The sequence below is a fragment of the Trachemys scripta genome, chromosome 5, assembly GCF_013100865.1.
Source record: "Trachemys scripta elegans isolate TJP31775 chromosome 5, CAS_Tse_1.0, whole genome shotgun sequence".
Lineage (NCBI taxonomy): Eukaryota > Metazoa > Chordata > Testudines > Emydidae > Trachemys > Trachemys scripta.
In genome coordinates, this window is record NC_048302.1 from 114,285,464 (window position 1) to 114,309,949 (window position 24,486).

The window sequence follows — 24,486 nt, forward strand, 5'->3', positions numbered from 1 at the left end:
CCTCTCCCTCACAGTCTCTTCACCTCAGCTTCATTACACACCGGCCCCTCTTCTCTTCTCTCCTCTCCTGCCATTCCTCTCAACCTCCTTCTCTTCATGTTTTCTCTTCCTTCCCTTTTTCTTTCCTTTTAGCTAATCCTCTCCTAACTAAACCCACAAAAACAAAGAAACAAACCACCAAAACAAAACATGGAAGTAACATGTTTGTTGCCATCACATTGTTCGCTTTCCTGGTGTGTTCCGCCCCTTCACCTGCCCTGTGTCTGTCTTGTCTATTCAGATTGTAAGCTCTTTGAGGCAGGAATGTCTGCTACTGTGTTTTATACAGTGCTTAGCACAATGGGGCCCCATTCTTGGTTGGTCCATAGGTACTACCATAATGAACTTGATTAATAAGTAGCCCCTCCACCACATTGGGCCAGAAACTCCATTGCTTGCACCTTGTGTAGTGACTTATGCCAGTGCAAAGTTTTATGCCAATTATTCACATTCTGATTTAATTGTGTTTTACATCTACTTTGTGCTTGTGTAAATGATAACACAGGTGCTGGGCAATAGAGAATCTGGCTCATTTATTAGGGCTAGCTGAAAACTGGGGATTCTTTTCCATGAAACATTTTAAATAAACTGACAAATGTTCATTTTGTTCAGAATTTTTCCTGAAATGTTCTGGTTTTTCAACTAAATGGTTGGAAACAAAATGTATTTTAGAATAAATTTGAAATTCAATAAATTCATTTCAATACAAAAAATAATGAAAACTTTCTGTTGTGGTGTTTGTTTGTCTGTTCCTTTTTCCTATCCTTCCCCTTCTCTTCCTCTTTTCCACTGGAAAAGGGGGGGGGGAAACAAAAACAAAAAACAAAAAAGGAGAAAGGTGAAAAAGAGAGAGACCAGAGGGATTCCAAAACCCAAGTAATTTTTTATTTGATTCAAAATTAAAAATTCTCATTTCAATTCAGTAGGATCAATTTGAAATGACATTTTTGTTTCAAACCGTTTAATAAAAATATCAGATTTTTTTGAGAATTTTCATATTCTCCAAAAAGCAATTTTTCATCAAATTATTTTTTCTGAATAAACTTAGCCACCCCTACTGCTCATATATACTCAACCAGGCTATGACAATCAAAGATTTGCTTTCCAAATACTTACTATTTTCCTGACATCCAATGAATATTCCTCCATGCCTTGTAATACAACAATCTTACTAAATATGACAGAAGCACCCATAACTTTCAGACTCAGATTTTTAAGAATTCTGTTTTGGACCAACCAATAACTAGTTTTCAAGGCTGATGGATCCTGGAAAGTTCTGTTTATTTACTAGTAAATCTAATGCTCTTAAGAAGGACTGTGGCAGAGAAATATGGCTCTTCTCACTGATGCAATCATGATATGTAAGTAAATGGACATCTCTACTCTAAGAGGACAAATAATTAATCTAATAACCATTATAAATACATATGGAGCAGTGCACAAGCCAAACATGACCTTCCACTGATACAGTACTCTTTTCTTCAGGACAACTTTAGGAATTCCCTTTAGTTTCAGTGCCTAGGCTTTCTGAAGAAGCTTTTGCTAAGGTTACCATGAGGCACACCTTAGAGATTCCAGTAGGCTCTTTGGGAAAAGGACACAACTGGACTCTTGGAGCTAAACCCTGGTCCCACAGAAGGCAATAGGAGTTTTGCAATTGACTTCAGTGATTTGGTAACAAGTCTCTCTTCTCTCCGAGAACCTAGGATGTATAGAATGGCCTCCCTCAGTGCTTCAGTATGAAATAGGGGGTTTGTTTACTAATGTAGTTTGGTTTTGTTGACTTATCTTGGTTTTCATTAGAAATGGCCCTGACATGTAGCATAGTCAGGCCCCTAGCCTAGAGCTTGTATCTAAATCCCTGCCACAGTGAAGCTGTAATAATTGCAATTTGTTAGTACCTTGCTGAAAGAGGAAAATTAAGGGTCTCAATTAGTTGTTTGATGTATTTTTACTGCCTATTTGCATTTAACAGTATGATTTTTGTAGGTGAAAATAATTGTAGGCACAACCTACATCATTTAAATGTCAGATACAATCATAACTGAATATGTAAATGATTACATGTTGCCTGTACATAACTGCGGATGCAAAATTGCACCTGCAGTTGTTTTGCGGTTGCAAATTGCGGGCTCAAAAGTGAGATTAGGCTTTGAGAATGTGATCCTTTGAAGCTTCCTCCTGAGCAACTTTGTTTTCCCCTCCGCTCCGCCCCTGATGCTGCCTTCTGCTTAATGATTTCCAAATTCACATTGTTGTGCTCAGGGAATATATTGTTGTTGGATAACCAAGATTTGCTTTACTTTAGTGGACTACACTTTATCATTCTAGTCTATTGGTAATAGGATTCTTAGTATAAAATGGCAGGTCACTCTAGTGCCTCTCCAAAATGCGTAACCCACCAAAATTAATACAGTTAAGGGGGAAAACTTTTTTCAGTGCACAAGCTTGGGACAGTAATTTATAATGGTCTCTCTCTAATCCAAGTAGTTTACTTTTGAAAAGGAAGTCTAGTGCACGAGGTGATTGATTAAAAACGTGAATACATATAAAGAGGTATTCAGAACTCTTACATCAAGAATTTTAACATTTCATCCTATATTAAAATAAACACACCTATTCAGCTAAACCATGTACTTTACAGTACGTGAAGGAAAAGAGTCTTCTGCAGAATCCTGTTTCTTGGTCCAGTGGTGGCAGCTGGTAAAAGTAAATGTGTGGTTTAATCGAGAAAAGATTGAGTCAATGGGAGGCTTTTTTTAAAATATCCAGTGAGCCTAAAGCTATGGAATTAAAAAAAAATATCAAGAGGACTACATGTTTTGGATTCTCTTGATATAATTGAAATCTGTGGTTAGAATAATTGCTATGGACATAATGATATGTCTTCTTTCTGTATGTCCTTGGCAAACAGAAACAGAAACCAAAGCTTCTAGAATAAAAATAATCATTCAATTTTATGCCAGAAAATGTAACATTTTTCTGTTTTCTAAGTGGTTGAAATTGATCATATTTACTTTACACGACACTAGTAAACAAAAAGTATTTTGGTTTCAGGAAATTACTTTTATTGTATTACACAATGTGGGAACAATTTTCCTATGTTGTCACCTAAATATGAGCCACATTTGGGCATTTAAATAGTACTTAGGTGCATTCTTTGGGAGGGACGGGGGGAAAACGTCTGTTTTCTATTGAAGTAACCTGAATTAATATTTGGATGTTCTCTGAAGATATCTGGGAAACTGAGGCAAGGAAATTAAGGCCTAAATCTCAAGTTGGGCACCCAAAATTGAGACACTCAAATTTTATTGGACACTTACGAAAAACTTTGGCTTAAGTGATACACTCAAGGTCAGTAACAGAGCCAGTTACAGAACTCAGAAGTGAAATCCTGGTTCCACTGGCAAAACTCCCATTGACTTCACCAGGCATAGGGTTTCATCCCAAGTGTTACTGGCTCCCATTCTTGTCCTCAGACCATGCAACATGGAAACGTATCACAAATTTAGTGCTGATATTTGATGTACTTACTGGTAAGAGGATTAAAGGAAAGAGTTTCTATGAAAAGCCAAGGAGTTTTGTCAAAATCAAATTTATTCTATTTTTGCAAGAAATTTTTCCATTGGAATGATTTTTCAGCAGAAAATATAGTTTCTACAAAATCAATTTTTTTTCCATGGGAAATGTCAATTTTTCACTAATTTGATTTTCTGTTGGGAAAACCAAAACAAAGTGTTTCATTTGGAGTCAGTTCAACATTAAACTGTGTTTCCCCATTGTGGTGCATTGTCTTATGGAGCTGTCATTTGAGTGACTGATGTCCCCATTCTCTCCTATGAGCTGGGCTCCCTGACTGGACTATATCACCCATGATAAACAGAATGTTCCCTGTGACTAAGTGGTGTCATGCATCCTAGGAGTCATGTGGCTGTGGTTACATTATGGGAGATGGAGCCTGGTCCATGGGGGAGAATGAGGGCATTAGTCACCCCATCTACAACTCTCTTGAGGCAATAAACCATGGGTGGCCAACCTGAGCCTGAGAAGGAGCCAGAATTTACCAATGTACATTGCCAAAGAGCCACAGTAATATGTCAGCAGCTCCTCAGCAGCTTCACCCTCTGCTCCCAGCACCTTCCACCCACTGGCAGCCCCGCCAATCAGCACCTTCTCCTCCCTCCCTGCACCTCCTGATCAGCTGTTTCATAACTGTTTCATGACTGTTTCATGCAGGAGGCTCTGACGGGGAGGAGCGAGGGCACGGCAGGCTCAGGGGAGGGAGCAGGAAGGGGTGGAGTGGGGGCAGGGCCTGTGGTAGAGGCAGGGGTTGAGCAGTGAGCATCCCCCAGCACATTGGAAAGTTGGCACCTGTAGCTCCAGCCCCGGAGTCGGTGCCTATACAAGGAGCTGCATATTAACTTCTGAAGAGCTGCAATAGGCTCCGGAACCACAGGTTGGCCACCCCTGCAATAAACCATCATAAGGTGCATTTATAATGTTGAACTGACTTGAAATGAAACAATTCTGATCAGTTTAACAAATTGAAATGAAACTTTTCCATTCAGGCATATTAGAATGTTCTGTTTTGACTGAAAATGCTGAAACAAACAGTTCACCATTCCCAAACAGAAATTTCTCTGAACTTTTTGTTCTATGAACAAAACTGATATTTCAATTTGTCATTCTAATTCAGGATGACAAAAATGTTGAAATATCAGAATTTCCAGTTTTTGCTCAACTAATTTTGATATTTCAAAATGTCAAAAAAAAATTCAAAATGTCAGAAAAACCCAACTTTTCATTTCAATACAAAAATTGAATTTTTTGAGATTTACAAATTGATAGATTTCTGAACACTTCATTCTGCAAACATTTCTGATATTTCAATATTTCATCCTGTTTTGGGACAAAAACAAAGTGTTAAAATGCCAATTTCCTTTAGGATAGAAATTACATTTTCTGAACACCGCTAGTTCACAAATATGGTCAAACTGAAATTTATTTTCAAATTCAAACAAATATTAACAGAACTATTTTTTTCCACTTTTCACTTGGCTCTGGTTATCAGTTTTTGCACATACAAAAGTCTTCAGATCTTCCTCAATCCAAACAGACTGTAGATAATTAAGAAAATAATTAAGAGAATGATTAAAACAGTCATTAGAAACAGCAGGTAAATTTGTCTTAAAACAGTCATTAAGCTTGAAGAATTGAAATGTCTTCATTCAGTTTAAATGCAAAGCTCTGAAATGCAATGATAGAAAAATGTAGCATTAGTGAAATAAAAGATCACCCTTGAAATTGCTGTTATCTTTCTCTCCAAATACCTATCGTTTTCCTAATTACCATGTTCTTCCCATCTTCCTAATCAAATGTATATGTATTGGTGGCATATTCTAATCTCAAACTTCTTTTAGGTACCCAGTCTTATTCTCTGCTTGCCTCAAGGTACAGCTGCTTTTAATGTTCTGTCAACAAAAGCTTGTGTTTTATACCCAGTTTAAACATTATCTCTCTTTGCTAATGCATTTTTTATAAAAAGAGCAATATGGACTAAGATTCCATCTAATATAACACGTTATGCCCTTAATCTAATTTTTAAGTACTTGTCATGTTTCTCCTGTATATATTTGTTCACCTTCAAGACTCCATTATGGCAGCTGAATACATAACTGCATATAGCTGGCTATTCATCTTCTGTGCTTGTGTATGCAAATACAGTAGCAGTTTAACAAACTGTGATGTCTGCGCAAATTTACTTAGATACTGCCAGAACAACCTTGTGGCTTGTAATCATCATATCTCTGTCTGTTCAAAAAGCCTTAGAATTTACAAAATAACCAAATGGAAAAAGCATACTGGAGAGCCCTTGAAAACTCAATAACAATACTGCCAAATGAGTAAAAGGTACATGTTGAATCCACAAGGAAAAATTAATATTTAGCTATTCTAGTTCTCTGAGTTACATATGAAATGGAAGCAGAATGTAAAAAAATTACCAGATGTTTAAGGCACAAGAGAGACTTGAATCAAAATCTAGCTCCTTGGCTGAGTGTTTCATTGTGAAGCATTGTCTCTAGGCAAACCTTTTAAAGTATATTGTAATGTGGTAACCCTATCTTTTATGGAAGAAAACTCTGGCTAGGTTACAGCATATGAAACTGGTGCTAGAAAGAGCTGCAAGACTCTGTTCCCTTTGTATTCCTTGTAATTTTAAAAAACTAATGCAATTTTAAAATTTCCAGTTTGGAAGAAACAGAGAGGTGGTGTACCTGTATCACAGTAGTGAGATACAGAGCCATACTGAACTCCACGTAGACACAGGGGAACCCATTGCAGGATCAGGCCCAAGTTCTACTGTTCTCTACTGTGTGCAATCAGATCTGCTCAACTGTGTGTCATAAACTCTGTGCTTCTAACAGCCGATAGGGTCATTTGGCTCAAATGGTGGTGGTGGGGAAACAAATTGTGTTCTTAAAGCAGAAGGTCTCCATTCTATCGCTGAAGACCTGTGAAGTTCAAAGCGGCGCTGGTGTGCAGCAGAGTGTTCTGGTGCATAGTCCTAGGTAGTAACTGATTTATTAGAGTTCTGTATCATGTGAAATGGATGATGCATGCAAAGTAGAAACAGTTTCATCCAAATGCCTTGGATTTCTAGAACTTTATACGGGGAATTAATAGAGCAACTAATGTTCCCCTGCTTCAAATGCCATGTGGTTTTTGCTTTTGCTTCATAAAGACTCAGTCATGGTTTTGATTTTTTTCAGCTGTATGAACTTGGATCATATTTTGGTCTCAGTTACACCTGTGCAACTGAATGAAGTCAGTGGGATCACCTAGGAAAAATTAGGAAAAGTCTAGCTCAGAATAGCAACATCTAGATACCAACATCTACTGAGTTGCCTAAACAATTTCAAATCAAATTCCTATGCATTCTTTTCAGCAATGCTAAAGTTGTATATATCTGCATCTATACCACTTAAGCTGAGGTATATGTTTTATTTTATGGAGTGTAAAATTCTTCAAATAGCACTTATTAATATAATTGGGCTAATGATATTTTTACATAATAAATATATCTCAGCCACATTGAGCACACAATAGGTAAGTCAGCACTCTACAAAATCCACCCTGTTTTCATATCATCACCTCAGCCACATGTAAGTTACAATTGAACAAATGATGCTGCAAATGAGAATATTTTAAATTAAATTTCTAAGTAAACCTACAAATCAGTGAGTGGAAATTTTGTGTTCCTATCCGATGTGGCATGCATCAAATATGTAATGATCTGTGTGAAAATAATGGTTTGCTTATTTTTATTCAGCTCGAATCACTGCACCACTCATGAATAATGCAAGTGGGGTGAATGCATGTAAAGGACTCTATTTTACCACATCATTATGAATATAATTCTGTATAGTCTATGCAAAAGGATAAGTAATAGACATTTCCATGAAAATTATCCAGTTTGTCTGCAGTGTGGCTGTAAAAAGTCAATAGACTGTGATGTGAATGTTATTTTCCTAATGGTCTACTTTTTTTGAGGGGTGGGAGACCAGGAAATGTGTATATCTTACTTTCCAATATATATCTTTTTACCACATTAGGAACTTTCTGCTGTGTTACATCCTTTCAGCTATACCAATGTCATCGGGGAGGCGGTATGGCTGGACTGGGCATCCGGTTCCGTACTCAACTCTATGGCTAATTTATATTAACTCCGAGTATTATTTTATCTATTTTTTAGTATTGAAATGGACCCATTACCATATTATCTGAGCACCTCACAACCAGAGCTGTGCCAATAACTATTGTTTTTTTATTTATTTTTTGGTTTGTTGGCAGTTACAAAATACAAAATTTCATTTTGGGTCAGCCCCAAACCAAAACGTTTTGGAACTGTCTGCAAACTGAAAAGTCAATAAAAATAGGTTTGGGTTGAATGAAGTATTTTGTTTGATCCAAAACAGAATGTTTTATTTTGATATTAGACATCTTTAACAGTATTTTAAATTTATTTAGGAAGTATTGGCAGGTTTATAAATTTGTTTTTTAATCAAAGGAAAGGAAATTTGGAAGTGAAGGGAGAACTCTTCCTACCCCCTTCTATCCAGTAGCCCAGTGGTTAGGACATTTATCTGATATGTGGAAGACCCATATTCAAATTCCTCACTCTGGCATAGGGACTTAAACGCAGGTCCTCCATGGGAGTGCCCAGACCACTGTTATTGGTTATTCTGCAATGGGTCTCTCACCCTATAGACTGGTTGTGAGAGTACTGGCCTGAGAAATGGGAGACCTGGGATCAGGAACGGTTTCAACATTTCTGATTCCCTCCTCCCCCTTTTTTAAACTGAAACAATTAGCTGAAATTGACAGGAATTTACAAAATGTTTTGATTGATCTAAATATGTACCTCAGTTCCAGGTGGCACCCCGGGGGGGGCTTGATTTCAAGTTTTCTGAATTTGTTTGGGTGGAAGAGGGATGGGGGAGGGGAATCCAAACTAATTTCTAGACTCTGTAAAATGCCCAAGTAAAATCTATATTCTAAGGGCCAGACTCAGAGCTGATGAGCAAGTTAGATCTCCTATAGGCTTGCTTAAATTCTCTTAGAATTACTTCTCTAAAACGGCATTCATTTACATAAGTGTAAGGGAATCTGATTTGGGGAAATCGACATGCCAACGAGTCAGAAAAAGATTTAAGTTAAAGAGTCTGTATGAAGGTTTACTATAATTTACACATTCTTACAGAATTCTTTTAGTTGCGTTTCGTGCTACAGTCCTCTCTTCTGGACACTTAGCACATGAGTCACTCCCTGCTTTCCACTCATAACCTCTGCTCTAGCACATCTGCTCCCACTCTCAAATGTAGTCTTAGAGTTTAAGGTTGGAAAAGACCACCAGATCATCCACTCTGACCTCCTGCATATCACAGGCCACCAATGGGACCCAGCACCTGACCGCTAAACTCAACAACCAAAATTAGACCAAAGTATTACAACCCACAGGAGACTAGACTATTATGTGCCACAGGCAGAGAATAGGAGGGACTGAGATGCCACCAGTGGCCCAGGCCTCCACAGCGGCAGGGAAATGATTAAGTGAGATATACCCCGATAATCCTGGCAAGTGAACCACACACTCATGCTGCAGAGGAAGGTGAGAAACCACTGAGGTCACTGCCAATCTGAGCTGGGGGGAAATTCCTTCCGAACATCACATATAGTGATCAGTTAGACCCTGAACATGTGAGCAAAAACCAGCCAGCCAAGCAGCTGAGAGAGAAAGAGAGAATGCTCGTTGCTACCTCAGAGCCCCGGTCCTCTCTAATGTCCCATCTCCAGCCATGACCATCCTTGATACTTCAGAGGAAGAAAATAAAATAAAATAAACAATACACTGGGGGAAAGAATCCCTTCCTGACATCTAATCCTTAATCATTGTGCTGGATCTAATGTAGGGCCTGATCCTGGAATTCTTAGTCAAAACTCCCACTCATGCTGGTTGGAAATTTGAATGAGTAACAAATGCAAGATCAGGCTCTCAGACTGCAGTCTCCATGAGATACTTTATTTTCCTACATGTTTGTAAAGCACCATTAACCTCTATTATGCTACACATGATAACCCACTTGCAAATGGTGCTTGCTTAAAAACTAGTAAAGATAAAATGCATCAACTTCCCCCAAAGTTGGGAAGGAAATGTTTTCTTCCCAAGTGAAGGATACCAAGAAAACTATTTTTAAAAGAGCAATAGTCATATTACTGCTGGTAAAGAACAAGTTCTCAAGCCAGCCATACCATTGTCTCACATGGGTTCTGTGCTAGTGTAACACCGACAGTTCTCGGTCATCAGCAGGCAGGATTGAACCTGGGACCTCTAGAGCTTAGTGCATGAGCCTCTATAGCTGTTAGCTAAGACTGTAGAGCAGACTCATTTTATCTCTTCCTCTAAGTGGTCTTGATGCCACTAGATGGGACAGAACAACCAGGGTTGGCTCCAGCTTTTCTGCCGCCCCAAGCGGCAAAAAAAAAAAAAAAAGACGAGCGGCAGCACTTTGGCGGCAGCTCAATGACGCCGTTTCTTCGGCGGCAATTCGGCGGCGGGTCCTTCACTCCTTCTCCTCCGCTTCAGCAACAGCTCAAAGAGGAAGAGAAGGAATGAGGGACCCGCTGCCGAAGACCCGGACGTGCCGCTCCGATACCGGACGGAATGCCGCCCCTTTTTATGGGCCGCCCCAAGCACCGGCTTCCTTAGCTGGTGCCTGGAGCCGGCCCTGAGAACACCACACCCAGAACGTGTGTGGGTTACACTAGCAAAACATCATTAGATACAATGCCAGTCTCTGCAAGAGTGCTAGATGTGTAATACTTTAAGGGATGAGAACTGTGTAGTTGTGATACCCTCATTGCACAGACACTGTCTGATCTTGATGATATTTTAAGCACAGGAGCTACTGGAGGTCATGGTCAGCCATGGCTCATCTCAGCATCAGCTGTGGCACTGCAGTCTTGAATGTTCACAACAGGGAAAAACACACTAAAAGAACATACAAATTGTGTGATTAAATAAGAAAAGGCGAGTACAAGAAAAGGCAAGTCAGAAGGAAGGATGAAAATCAATACCTGAGGACAATAGACTAGTATAACACTAAGGTAGTACTCAATTTAGTTTGCAATACTCTGTTAGTCACATCTGTATTGCTAAGCTGACTTCTATATTTAATGTATGCAGTGTTGTTGTAGCCAGGATATTAGAGAGAAAAGGTGTATGGGCTAATAACTTTTATTGGACCAAGTTCTATTAGTGAGAGAGACAACCTTTAGAGTATATATAGCGCTCTTCATGTGTTAACTACTTATGCTAAACAATCTGTTCCATCTTGTATTTAGCTGTGACACTCTGAGTAAGTTTCCCAGACCTGAAGAACAGCTCCGTGTAAGCTGCAAAGCTTGTCTCTCTTACCAACAGAAGTTGGTCCAATAAAAAGATATTACCCCCCACACCTTTCTCTGCTATATTTAATGTTTTTCTGTTCATCTTGACCTCTGATAGGTCTACTGTTTAAAATATCATAGTCCTAAAATTGAATATTGCTCTTTTGACTGACCTCTCATCTGAAAAAATGTCCCTTTACCCTTCTCTAGCATCATGCTGAGAGCACTGGGTCAGCACTGACTTAGAGGAAAGAATGCCACCTACTGAATCAGCAGCACTGCTTCTTGCAGAAGAGATGCTGGAGCGTCTATCTAAGCATTGACCCAGACCCCACAACTCTGTTTGTAATCTAAGGTGTGAGGGAGCTTTGCCACTGACTTCAATAGGACCAGGATTCAACCTGTGTTTTTGTTATCTATGAAGATCACAGTTCAGGTTGGCATGGCTATAGGAAGCCAGGATTCCTTTTCACCTGCCTGACAACTACCAATTGGGTTGTGTCCCTTTTCATTGTCTGGCAGATCCACCTTACCCGTCTTAACTTCAGTACCTAGAAGTAGACACTCACTTTAAAATTTAAAGTAAGGGACTTGTTTTATAGCAACCCACGCAAAGACAACATTGTTTTCTCTTAATGTTAGGTTGAAAAGTGGAACCTTCCACTTAAGCTTCATGCTGAGAGTGAAAGTTGTGAACATTAAATCAATTATTGTGGCTGTATTTTTAATCACTCGTATGTGGTTTATTAATAATCTGAGTTAAACCAAAAGGGACAAATGCCTTATTTAATCATTTTCTTCTTGAAGAAGTCCAATTTACATTTAAATCCCCTATAATAAATACATTATCCTAGTCATTAAGAGTAATGATAACCATTAAGAACAACATTTAGAGAAATAGGGTCGAAGAGAACATTAATAAACTTCCTTCCCCTAGCTAAAAATGAATGTTTAATCTAGGTTCTTACAAAAATAAAATATAATATATGGAGAGATACCTATCTCATGGAACTGGAAGGGACCTTGAAAGGTCATCAAGTCCAGTCCCCTGCCTTCACTAGCAGGACCAATTTTTGCCCCCTGATCCCTAAAAGGCCCCCTCAAGGATTGGAACTCACAACCCTGGGTTTAGCAGGCCAATGCTCAAATCACTGAGCTGTCCCTCCCCCTTATTGAAATGTATCATTTCAAAATCAATCCGGTGCAGTATAACAATATAATATATCCCTGTTGTAACTTGTGTGGAATTAATTTCAAATTGCTGGAGACGAATCTACATCAAATGCTATCCAGCTGTAATTGGGAACCAGCCTTAGTGGCCCAGACTCTGATCCAAGCTCTGCCTGTTGCATGTCTGCAGTATGTCAGTTGAAGCCAATGAACCTGATTCTTCTCTCACTTATTTTCTCCTGAATTATATTGAGAGGAAATCCAGCCTAACAAGTCTTACGCTGGTCTAGCCAAAATCAGTCTATGGCCTAGCTAAAGAGCCCAATCGTATCCTTTCTGAGACCAAACTCCTATTCACATAAACAGGACTTTTACCTACCTAAGGAGTGCAGGCAGGAGGCCATGCTCAATTAAATGACATTTTCTTTAAACAGAGGTGTCTGGTTTAAAACCAAATCAATACAATGTATAAGAAATATCAAAAGGGGTGTAGTATGTGAGTTACAGAGTTAAGCTTGTTTGCAAAGGAGAAAAGCTGCCAAATAGTGGGGTAAAAATCACTCTCTACCATTTAATCAAGAGCGGAGGGGAGCCCCTCTCTTTTAACCTTTACATGCTACAAGGGATGTACATCTCTGATCAGCTTTGAGATCCTGGTCACCGATCCTGCAAGTCACTCCTTTGGGCTGACTTCAGTGGGTGCAGCTGTGCAGCGTGACTAGCTGGAAGAGGGCATAAAACAGCAGAAACCTCGGTGGATTGGGGCTTCACTAGTTCTGGATCATTGAAAGAACAGATCACCGGGACACCAGCTTTGATCAATAATAATCCTGGAATGCCCAGGGCCAAGGGAGGGGAGCACAGTTTTTTCAGCAGCAAGCCCTCATTTGGAGCAAAATATTATTAGACTCATCTGTTTGATAAGCTTTCCACCAACAGTAGTGTAGGCCCACTCTTCAGTGTGTGTTATGCATACTCACTGTACCTGATCCATGTAGATGATATGACTCTGCTACTGCACCCCTTTAACCCACTGCTTTGTTTAGCTCACACTCTAGTATCCTGCTTCTTGGGTTCAATTCCTGATGATTATCAAGCAGATATTTGTTATAGCAGCACTAACAAATGGACCAACAATGCTTCCTTGAAGATGCTGCAAGTTAGCAAAAATTATCTAATATTTAAATATATTATAAATATCATTAATTGAGTTAACAAAACACACTACAAGCATTGTTACAGGGTGACACTGAGACGTCAGCCCTTCCCATTGACTTGCTATACATAGGGACTTAGAACTGCAAGGGAGCTCCTGGGTCATCAAGACCAGTCTCCTGCTATCACAGGCAGCCCCATTGTATAATTGCAACCATGTCATATAACTGGCATCAACCTTAAGAGGCTCTACTCTCCCATTCGACCTGGGCTGGTAGATATTTTTAACAGGTATGTATAAAGTATGACTAGGAAGTTTTGTTTATTTGTGAGTAGTTTTTTTGGCCGGAAGTGGTACATTTTCAGAGCAACTTTGCAAAGGTGCTATACATAATTTTGCAGATGCCCAGTTAACACAGTGGTAGGCACATTAGAAATGGACAGCCAAAGCTAGAACAACACACAAGTTGCCAGTTCTTGGGGTTTTTTTTAAATAAGTTTCAATAAATTTTGCCATTTTCAGTTCATGTGGTTTTGTAGCCTTTGGGTTTCACTTTAAAGTGTGATTCTGTTCTGCCAAGTGATTGTAAAAACTGAATCACACATTCCCATAGTTGTGTCTCAATATCAAATTTGCTCAGACTACCAGTATAATGATGGATTTTTGCCTTTCCTACCAGCCCGACCACCTAACCTGGGCTTAGAATGTAGTGTGACCTTCAATCTAGCTCATGGAACACTACCACTAAGAAAGGTTCTGGAAATCCAAAATCTGCTCTCTCACACCGTTATGCAAACGTCTCTAGGGCAGATACTACTTTAATTTATATTAGTGTGACTCTGAAGTAAATCCATTCTATGCTAAGATAAAAATCTTCTGAAGTAGGCTTTGTATTACATCTAAGAAAATTGTGTGTTTCTTCTTAAATTACATTTTGCACTGGGATAACAAACCACATAGGGAAGGACTGATGCGGATCCTTTCACACCATCCAAACTCCCTTTCACTTCAATGGATTTTCTGCCTGAACAAATTGATGAGGCCCTGAGAGTGGTTACTACTACCATTGCTGTTGCATATCTGTAACAGGATGGCAGTTTGCCTATTAGGAGATCATGATACTGCTGAAAACTGTTCAATTAACTGATTTGCTGACTCACTGGTGCAGCTGGCTCATTATCCCATGTGGTTACAAGAGAGGTTGGGAGTAGCCTGAGCTGGGACCTGAGGGAAGGAGTGAAGAAAGTGTAAGTGCAGATACACTTTAGTATGGAATTTTTAGTTTACTAGTTATTAGTATTTTGAGAATGACCTTTTCAATAATAAATCAGACCTGAAGAGAAGTAACTTGCTTTCACTGAGAATGTGTCTACACTGTAGTTAGACACCTGTGGCTAGCCCTTGTCAGCTGTCTTGGGCTCAGGGCTGTTTAATTGTGGTGTAGACATTCAGGCTTGGAATGCTGCCCAGATTCTAGGACCCTACAAGGTGGGAGGGTCCTCTGTAGCCTGAGCCTAAATTTCTATGGTGCAATTAAACAGCCCTGTAGCCTGAGCCAGCTGGCATGGGCCAGCCCCAGGTGTCTAATTGCAGTGTAGACATACCCGGAGTGTCTAGGTTTGTGGCAGAGGGGAGGATCCCATACATAATCACAATAACACATATTTTTTTTAACCAGACTTTTTGCACTTTCTGTAGCTTCTCTTGTCTGAAGATCTTTGATCTTTGATGTGAAATGCCTCTATGAGGTTGGCATTGATTCTGGAGCCCCGCAAAATGCATTTTGCAGTGCGGATGAAATGATGAAAATTCCAAACCATCTCTGCTGTGCTGGGGAACTGTAGACAGTTATTGGTCTACAGCCAGTGACCTCAAAAGTGAATAAGACTGACTCAGGAGAGGAGTGGAATCAGGCAACCCAAAATTCACTCATGGGCCAGAATTGACACCTATCTCTCTGGGTGGGGGATGGGGAAAGCAACAGTTGTGGTCATCCACTTCTCACTAGGATATATTTCCCCCCTCTCCCTTCCATTGGCCCAGTATTGCCAATCCTAGATGTTCAAAAACCACGAATTAGCACCTCCCCGCCCCCCAAAAAAATATTGTGAGATTTTTTTAAAAAAATTAAGTAAAATAAAATTAACCCACTGGTTTCTGAGTATTTAGGTTACATTCAGTTCATACTTTCAGGCTTTTCTCTGCAACAACTATTTTTAAAGAGGGAAGGTCATCTCTGTGTAAGCTCAAAAGCTTCTCTCTCTTACCCTAACAGAAGCTGTTCCAATAAAAGATATCACCTCACTCACTTTGTCTCTCTAGTATCCTGGGATCAAACTGGCTACAACAACACTGCATACAATGCTTCTCCCACTCCCATCAAACATATTTTCATTTCCAGGACCTGGGATTTTAAGAAAAACATTAAATATCATGAGAGTTGTGATCAAGTCACAAGAGAAGGCAACATTGCATTATTTTTAATTTTTAAATAACTCTTTCTGATCCTGAGTCTGCATTTTACAAACTATTATTCCTCTCTTTTCTATTTGCTTTTACAGTTAATTTTGATCACTTTCAAATACTGCGAGCTATTGGGAAAGGGAGTTTTGGAAAGGTAAGAATCAATGTTTAGTTGTTGTTGTTTTTGGTGATAAAATCTAGCAGCAGATTTCTTCATACTAATATGATGTGCTCATTCACTCTGGTTAGGCTATCTGAGAGAGTTGCATTTTTGAAGCATTTTGATCACAATCAAATTAAGTGCAACTTTGGTTGTACATTAAATTAAGTTACTCTGACTACAGTACATTTGCTTCAGTTAATTGTGTAAATATGATTATAAGTAAATATCTTCCATAGAGTTTAGCAGGACTAAGAAATCAACTTCAAAAAAACCAAATGAAAGAAGTATAGCAGACATCTCAGTTAGGCTGTCTAGAAAAGAATGATCTTGTTCTGATCCTGATTTATCTATTTTAATATGACTAAAATATTTCCGTTACAAAGATACTTTTTACATTGATTTAAATACATGTGAAGTTCTACAAGCTGAAATGTAATTATGATGGAAAATGGTTCTTCAATTCAATGAGCATGTGCTAGAATGGGGAAAACCAATGACTTGTTTACAAATGAGTATATAATAAAGAATCATGTAATAACCAAGATCTTAAATTTTCATATGGATAAATACAAGGCTGTGCAGTCAGATGGAGTCATGTTAAGAAAATGTTAGAGAGAGACCATTGCTTGAAATGGTAAATTTGAAGCTTGCATATAACTTGGACACCAGATCAAATAATGATAATGAGTTAGACCTTGATTCAGGCGATATTTAGATTAAGCATATGCTCACTGTGTACTTTGGAGCTACTCCCACACTTATGATTAAGTCCATATATGAAATTTTTCAGGATCGCGGGTCTTACATAGGTAACAGTGTGCTTCATCCAGCAGAAGCCCAAATCACTTTGCAAGCGGACTTTCAAACTTTTGGCTGTAAATCTTCATTTAGTCCAATGAATTTCATGAGACGTTTTGCCTGAGTAAGACTGCAGGAATGAGTGTCATGCAAAACTGTATTCAAGTATCCTCTCCCATATCACTGAGGTTCAGCCACCTCTGGGGTGGAACACAGTAACTGTTTACTATCACACAGTACTACTAGAATGTCACATCAAACTGAAACTACAGAGATCCTTATTGACTCCATTGTCAGGGGTACAGGTTAGATCCAGGATAAGTATTCATAGGTATATCCAAATGATCCTAACTCTTGAGGGGTCCTTGCATTACTCTCTTTCCCTCAGAGTTGCCCCCTCATCCTGACAACACTGCCTTCCCCAAAAGGCCCTGGCTCTTTATGCCAGATGTAGCTGTTTTGTAAGGGAAGGGAAAACTGAATGCTACAGCCCTCTGAGCTCTTCAGGAGTTAGCTGGTGGATCCACTCTTGTCAGTGCTATGTGGGGCAGATGGCAATGCTACCTAGAAGACAATGGTTCATGAAGCACTTTGTTTTTGTAATTCCCGATATGAGAGCCTTTCCTGGTGCTGAGTATTTGTTTGGGGTGCAGTTGACTGCAGAGTTCTCTGAACCTTTTTATCATTTGGATTTAGATTCACAGTCCCCTAGAGCATCCACTGAACAATAGGAAGAATCAGAAACATGCTGCTCATCTTTTAACATAATTTGTTTAATGTACAGTTGTCAGTGCAACAAAATAGTCTTCTCAATAATGTACTCATTTATCCCAAAGCAACACAAAAGAATTCCACTCCATCTTCTGTCTCTTTCACAAACAGTAAAAGAAGAAAACACATGTTAAAATGGCCTGTCCTATGGTATCCACAAGGAGGACATGTCAAAAGCACAGTTTCCAAAAAATTTTTTTTTCAGCAAATCACTTCAGCCCCTACCATCCATTCAGGAATGACTTTGATCCCAACTTTACCTGTCAATCTCCTTCTGGAACCTTCTCCTGACAGAAAGTACCAAAGCACAATGTTGTTGCCTCCTCATTTCCTTATTTTGGTAAATTGTGCCTGAACCTGTTGTAATACCCTCTCCCTGATTTATGTCCTGTATTTTATTTTGTGCTTGTAGAGCACGGCATTTTTCTTGACTTGCCTTTGGGTCAAGATAGGTGAGGTAATATCTTTTACTGAACCAACCTTTGCTGGTGGAAGGGACAAGCTTTTTGAGCTCTTTCTCAGGACTGGGGAAGGTAACCAGAGCGTCTGAGCTAGATACAAGTTGAGACAGATTGTTAAGCATAAGGGGTTCACACATGCTAGCAGGCGGTAGGGTGTGTTACAAATCGTTCTAATGAGCCATAAACCCAGTGTCTCTGTTTAAGTCCATGGTTTTTAGGGTCTAGTGGAGTTATGAATTTAAGTTCCCAGACTCATCTTTTGACAGTATTACGCAGGTTTCCTTGGAGGAAGAGGACTAAGAGGTCATATATGGAGTGATCAATTTATGAAAAGTGTTTGCTCATGGATGATATGGTGTTTTTGTCTTTTCTTTGTGAGCTCAAGAGCATAGTGACTGTCTGGTTTCACCCACATAGTTGTTGTTGCGGCATTTCATGTACTGGATGAGGTAAGCCACATGTTGTGATAGGCATGTATATGATCCATGGATCTTGAAAGGTGTGTTATGTGTGGAGGTGTTGATCATTGTAGCAGTGGAGATATGTTTACAGGTTTTGCATCTGTTGTAGTCATCACTATTAAAGACTATGATGGTGCCCCTTTGTCTGCTGGTTTGATTGCTATCTGATAGTTGGATTTAATTGGCTATATAGCTATCTTATGTCAGTAGTGGAGAGATTGTGGTAGATACAATATTTGCTGAGAATATCACTGATTTTTTTCCCCTGAAGCAATGGATGTTTTTGTCTACTGGAGGGTGTCCAGTCAGATTATTCTTTTTTTTCTTATGACTGTTGGTGTGGATATGATAGTTGTGGGTAGTGGTATCTTTGTTGTGACAGAATTCCTTGAGCTGGTGTCAGCAGAAGGATTCTTCTAGTTCTCCACATGTTAGTATGGTATCAGATTCTGTGGTGGGGCAGAAATCCAGTCTCCTGGAGAGTACAGATACTTCAGTTCCAGTTAGGGGCAGTCTTGATAGGTTGATGATGTTGAGGTGTTGTGTATTGTCCTCATGGGGGTCCTGGTGTCATGGTATCTCCCAGAGGTGGTTCCACTTTTTGTTTTTGTGTTGGATGGCGGACATCAGCCTTTTTTAGGGTTGTTCTGAGTTTCCTGAATGATCTCCAGGTAGGTTTCCTGATTTTTTTTTTTCCTTCAAGTGTTTGGGAGCATGTGATAATTTCTTGTTTGAGGAGTTCCCTTCTGGAGTATGTAAGATGATTTCTCAGTTTTTCCGAGGTCCTTCTGGAGAGCTTTCCCACACACTTGGAGTTGTATGTAGTGGTCGAGGGTTAGAGATGGAGAGTCCTCTGGAGATGATGATGTGTTTCTTGCATCTGCTCAGGAAGTAGATGTTGTCATTCAGTCTGGCTTCCTTCATCATGTTGTTAAATTTCCATTTTAAGGAGTGGTGATTGTTGTTCCCCCTCTTATGGCCACCTTGGCCTCTTTTGTCTTGTGACGGCTATAGGACTTTTTATGACACCCTAACTTTATATTTTACTGCTACTGGGATGCAGCATCTATGTAGATATATCTTAAAGTTACAGTGGTTGCTACAGAAACCTTAGACCTCTGCAGGGTTCGACTGCAGGTGGCAGCTGATATGACAGCCAGGCAAGGACTTTGCACAGCTCAGCATGCTTTTGTGCACAATGCTCAAGGTGATTCTCTCCATCAGCTGTCCTTCTCTTCCCCTCTGGAGCTAACTCCCTCAGCAGCTACCCTGTCTCCCTAGAGACAGCCTTAAAAACAAGAAAGCATTTTTCCTGACTTTTGTTGACACCCAAGTGGCACTTTATCTTCAATATTTTACTGCAATAGTATTTGTTGTATGAGAACTCACATGCCACTCAGGAGATAGGAGGATGAGCTCTTGAGATATAAAGACCTTAGAAGTGGCCACTGGACTTTCAAATGACCGTATACCAACATGCACCATTCTCTCAGAGGAGCACTATCTCTACTGAGATTGACAGGGCAGATGCAGTCTTGTAACTACAGTAAAAAGCAACAGAGGGTCCTGTGGCACCTTTGAGACTAACAGAAGTATTGGGAGCATAAGCTTTCGTGGGTAAGAACCTCACTTCTTCAGATGCAAGAACCTCACTTCTTGCATCTGAAGAAGTGAGGTTCTTACCCACGAAAGCTTATGCTCCCAATACTTCTGTTAGTCTCAAAGGTGCCACAGGACCCTCTGTTGCTTTTTACAGATTCAGACTAACACGGCTACCCCTCTGATACGTAACTACAGTAGTAGTTCTTTTACTAGAGAAAGTGAAAAAGTATACCACAATGGCTGTGAGCAGGATAGGAAAGGGGCCATGGATGTGGAGGGGGAGAAAAAAAGGAGTAAAATTAGTTTTCCTGAAATAAAAAGGTTTATTTACCCTGCTCAGGAGGATGCTTCTCTGACAGCTAAGGCTGCAATTCAGCAAAGGATGTCCTTAAATACTGAGTGACCTAAGTTCTGAGCCTTATTTAGGTAGTGATTCAGTAAGATACACAAGCATATATGTACCTTTGGACAAGTGAGCAGTCCCACTGACTTCGTCCCTAACTTCCTCTATGGTTTGAGTAGCTACTTTCCCAGTTTTCTCCTCTGTACCACAGGGCATTGATATTTCACAGTATCTTGAGATCTCTGGGTGAAGGGAACTTTCGAAGTTCAGGGCACTGTACCATTAATATTTCCTCTAATACCCAAAGCTGACCAAGTCCAGCGGGGAACACAATTGAAAAAATCATTCAAACTGCAAATTCCTAAAATAAGTCCAGGTAACAGTTGTTTTACACCCTATCAAATATTGCAAGTGTGTGCTTGCATCTGAGCTAACTAGATTTTCTTTTCTTCCTTAATAGAGTTCTGTAAAATGTGGGTCTAATCAAATTACAGTAAAAATTATATATTTGGATATTCAATAAATCAAATATTGACTAGGAATGAAATACTATAATTTTCATTTAGCTTTACTGCAGATGTAACCATGTAATTGCAGGCTCGCACAGGCAGGATAATTTGTATTCAGGTGCAGGGTCTACTTTCCAGGGATATTATTGTACCAGACTTCTTCAAATTCTCTGTTCAAATTGTCAAGTACATTGAACAGTCTGCAGGAGCGGCCCCTATTTTACTAGCTAGGGCAGAAAACGTTTGTGGAAACACCATTCCACCAGCATCCAAAACAAAAAGAACAAAACCCCTCCAAAATACCCCAGAACACCACCCCACAGCCAGCCAATCAGAGTGGAAAAAACAGCAAAATAAAAAAGCCAAGCAGTGTGGCACTCCCTGGAAATTGGCATTCAGGGTCATTGCCCTGCTTGTCTGCCCCCAGAACAAACCCTGACAATCTTACCTCCTCAAATTAAATTATGATTTTAATGTACAAACACTTCCTTCTCCTATAGATCTCTGGTGTTGAGACTCAAGGCTCAGATCTGATGCTTATTGGGCACTGGTATAAATCAGAAATAGTTCTACTGAAGTCAAGGGAGCGACACTGGTGTAAAACGGATGTGAGACCAGAATAAGTCCCACAATCATAGTCTATTTTACTGAATAATTGGCAAAGTATTTTCTAATAATCTACAGTTTATGCAACAGCAACACACTGCACCAGTGCATTGTAATAATGTTTCTTGGCAATATGGCCACAAATATTCTTGAGCTTGAAGTGACATGAGAAGATACTGGGCTAGATGTTTTGCCTCTGTTCCAGCTGTTTTGTATTGGTCATGCCTTAAAAGGGCAGCCGAGGGTTCACTGGGTCAGGGAAATTCCTTAGTGGTGTGAAGCCAGGTCTATAACACCCATTCCCCAACCCCTTTCTAAGTTTCTCCAGTCTATGGCCACGGCCACCTAGCTGAGACCATGAATATTAGTGGCTCGGAGCATGAGGGGACAGATCAGGAGTGGAAGATAGATTCTGTGTCCCTATACACCTCTATTATCTATTGTCTTAGCAAGTTTGTCCCAGACATAGACAGGAGCAACTGCCTCACCTCTGCTCCCAGTTTTCTCCCCTAGGCAGCTGCTCCAGAGCCCAGCACAGAACACCTGGAATTGTGACTCTCCTGGATAGATGGGAGATGTAACAGGTATATGTTCTCCAGCAGGGAAAGTGATTCTCAGCAATCCCCATCATTGGTAGAGGACGTGTTTGTTCAGGGCCATTTGACTAGGTGGGGATACTGCACAGCACAGTGAATTTCTCTGCAGGGTACAGGTAGCAGATTGAAACTGGTTAAGAGACAAATTCTGCCATCTTTTTATACAATAAATCCTTTTCCAGACCCCACCTCCATTACACAACAGTGTGAGGGCTAGGTAGAATTGTGGTCCTGGGGACCTGTTGAGCAGGGGGTGTAAACTGGATCTCAAATTTGTGTAATGATGTGTGTCCTCCCTTTGCATGTTGGAGAACTCAGAGGCAGAATGCAGCTCAGCACTGGACTTTACTTTGGTTTGTGCCTCAAAGGCGCAATCTAGCTCTGAAGTCATAATCACATCAGTTTCACTCTCCAGCTGGCTCCATGGGGAAGGCAACTCTGTGTGAATATTGCCCTTGTCAGATTCTTTGTCAGCTGCTAGCTTTAAGAGAACAAAATTAGAGGAAACATATCAGTCTTTAGATTTTATCAGGTGAAAGGGACTATTCAATCTCCCAGCGACAGCAGCTCAGGCATGTAAAAACAACTCTCTGTGGCAAGAACATTTTCATAAGGGACATTTTAAAAATCAGCATCACATACCCTAAAACCAAACTGATAGACAATTTCAGCAGCTGACACTGACACTGAAGCTGGGGGTATCAACTGTGCAGAGCTCTAATTATTGATTTGATATTCACAAGGAAATTCTAAATGGATAACATTTGTAATGGGAGCACAATAGGTGCAGAATCCCACACTTATGTGCAAATGAGGGAACTGTTCACTGGCCTCCCCATTTACACATCAGTTAGCCTGTTTCTCTTTACAAATTTGTGTTCCCATTTTTATTTTTGCACTTGTTGTGGTCCATGTTTCAAAATGTCTCCAAGCATAGGTGCCAATTTCTGCTACTGCCAGTAGGTGCTCCACCCCTCTCTGTCCCCAGCATGCCCTGACTCCACCCCTTCCATGAGGCCCCACCCCTATTCCAACCCCTTCCCCAAAGTCCCTGCCCCAACTCCACTCCCTCCCTGCCCCTATTCCGACTCCTTCCCCAAGTCCCTGCCCCAGCCCCGCCTCTTCCCTGCCTCCTCCCCTGAGTGCACCACATTCCCACTCCTCCCCTGACCTCCCAGAGCTGCCAAACAGCTGTTTGATGGTGGCGGGAAGCTGGGAGGTAGGCGGAGGAGCAGGGATGCGGTGCGCTTGGGGGGGAGGAGGCGGAGGAGGAGGTGCGGTGGCGGCGGTGGGGGAGAGTTTGGCTGCCAGTAGGTGCAGAGCACCCACTAATTTTTTCCCCGTGGGTGCTCCAGCCCCGGAGCACTCGCGGAGTTGGGGCCTATGTCTCCAATAATTTGAAAGTATTTAAGCAATACAAACATTCCATGATTTCCAGAAACTTTAAGTATTTTAATGAAAATTCTCATTAATCTCAAAGAAAATTATATGTTGAAAAAGGTGTAGGAACAAGTTATTATAACAGTTGCTTTTATGTTTTTTTAAAGTCACATCTTTACAAGTTACATGTGTATCCTATAATAACAGAGGGTCTGAGCCCATCATGAGCACCTCCATATTGCTCAACCCCCTCATCTTCAGTGGGAGTGGAGAGAGTTTAGCCCCTTTCAGGAGCAGGTGCTTGTTTAAAGCACTTTTAAAATCAATTTAAACACAATATTTATAAAAGTTATCTTAATTTCAAACGTCAGAGCAGATTTGACATGCTGACTGCATGATCCTATTGGTATCTTAAGACTGATTTCTGCCACCTTTAAACTGTAGCACCTCACTTTTTGAGCAGTCTCACAGAAATCTCAATGGGGCCTATAGTAAGCAGGCTCTTAATGTAACAGAACAGGTGGTTTCTGAGGAAACCTTGCAATCCTGGCCAAGGATTGGAAGGAATAAAAGTAAGCCAATGTTCATGTAAGTGAATGACTTCTGGGCTTTCGGTGGTGAGTAAAAAAATCGATTACTGGTTGATTTACATAGTGCATCGGGAATGTGGTTTGGAGCATCTAGCATTCTATAAGCATTCACTTAATTTCAGACTGAGAATCAAGAAAATCCACTGAAATGCCTGCTTTTTACACTCCTACAGAGCTTGGACAAGTTTGAACATTTTCCCTCTCACCTTCCCTCCCCCATCTTTTAATGCTCCCATACACATATAGGGAACTGGGGAGAATAACAACAACAATAGGGAAAAAAAAGTAACAGCTTGTGGTGGTGCTGTATTGACATCTTGGCACTCAGCCTGTAGTTATCCTGAGTTCTTTCACTAATAATTAGACTTCCACTGACTATATCAGGAAAAAAAAACACTTAAAACTTTTATTGCGCTCACCATTATACATCA

At 40.2% G+C, this 24,486-nt stretch overlaps 1 protein-coding gene across 1 annotated transcript in view; it reads left to right on the forward strand.

Moving 5' to 3' along the window:
- Positions 1-24,486, forward strand: part of LOC117878363 (serine/threonine-protein kinase 32B-like) — a 54,561-nt gene that overhangs the window by 24,459 nt on the left and 5,616 nt on the right. The window contains exon 2 of the mRNA XM_034772536.1: positions 15,874-15,929. Within this exon, the coding sequence (XP_034628427.1) occupies positions 15,874-15,929 (56 nt within the window). The remainder of the gene's footprint in view (positions 1-15,873; positions 15,930-24,486) is intronic.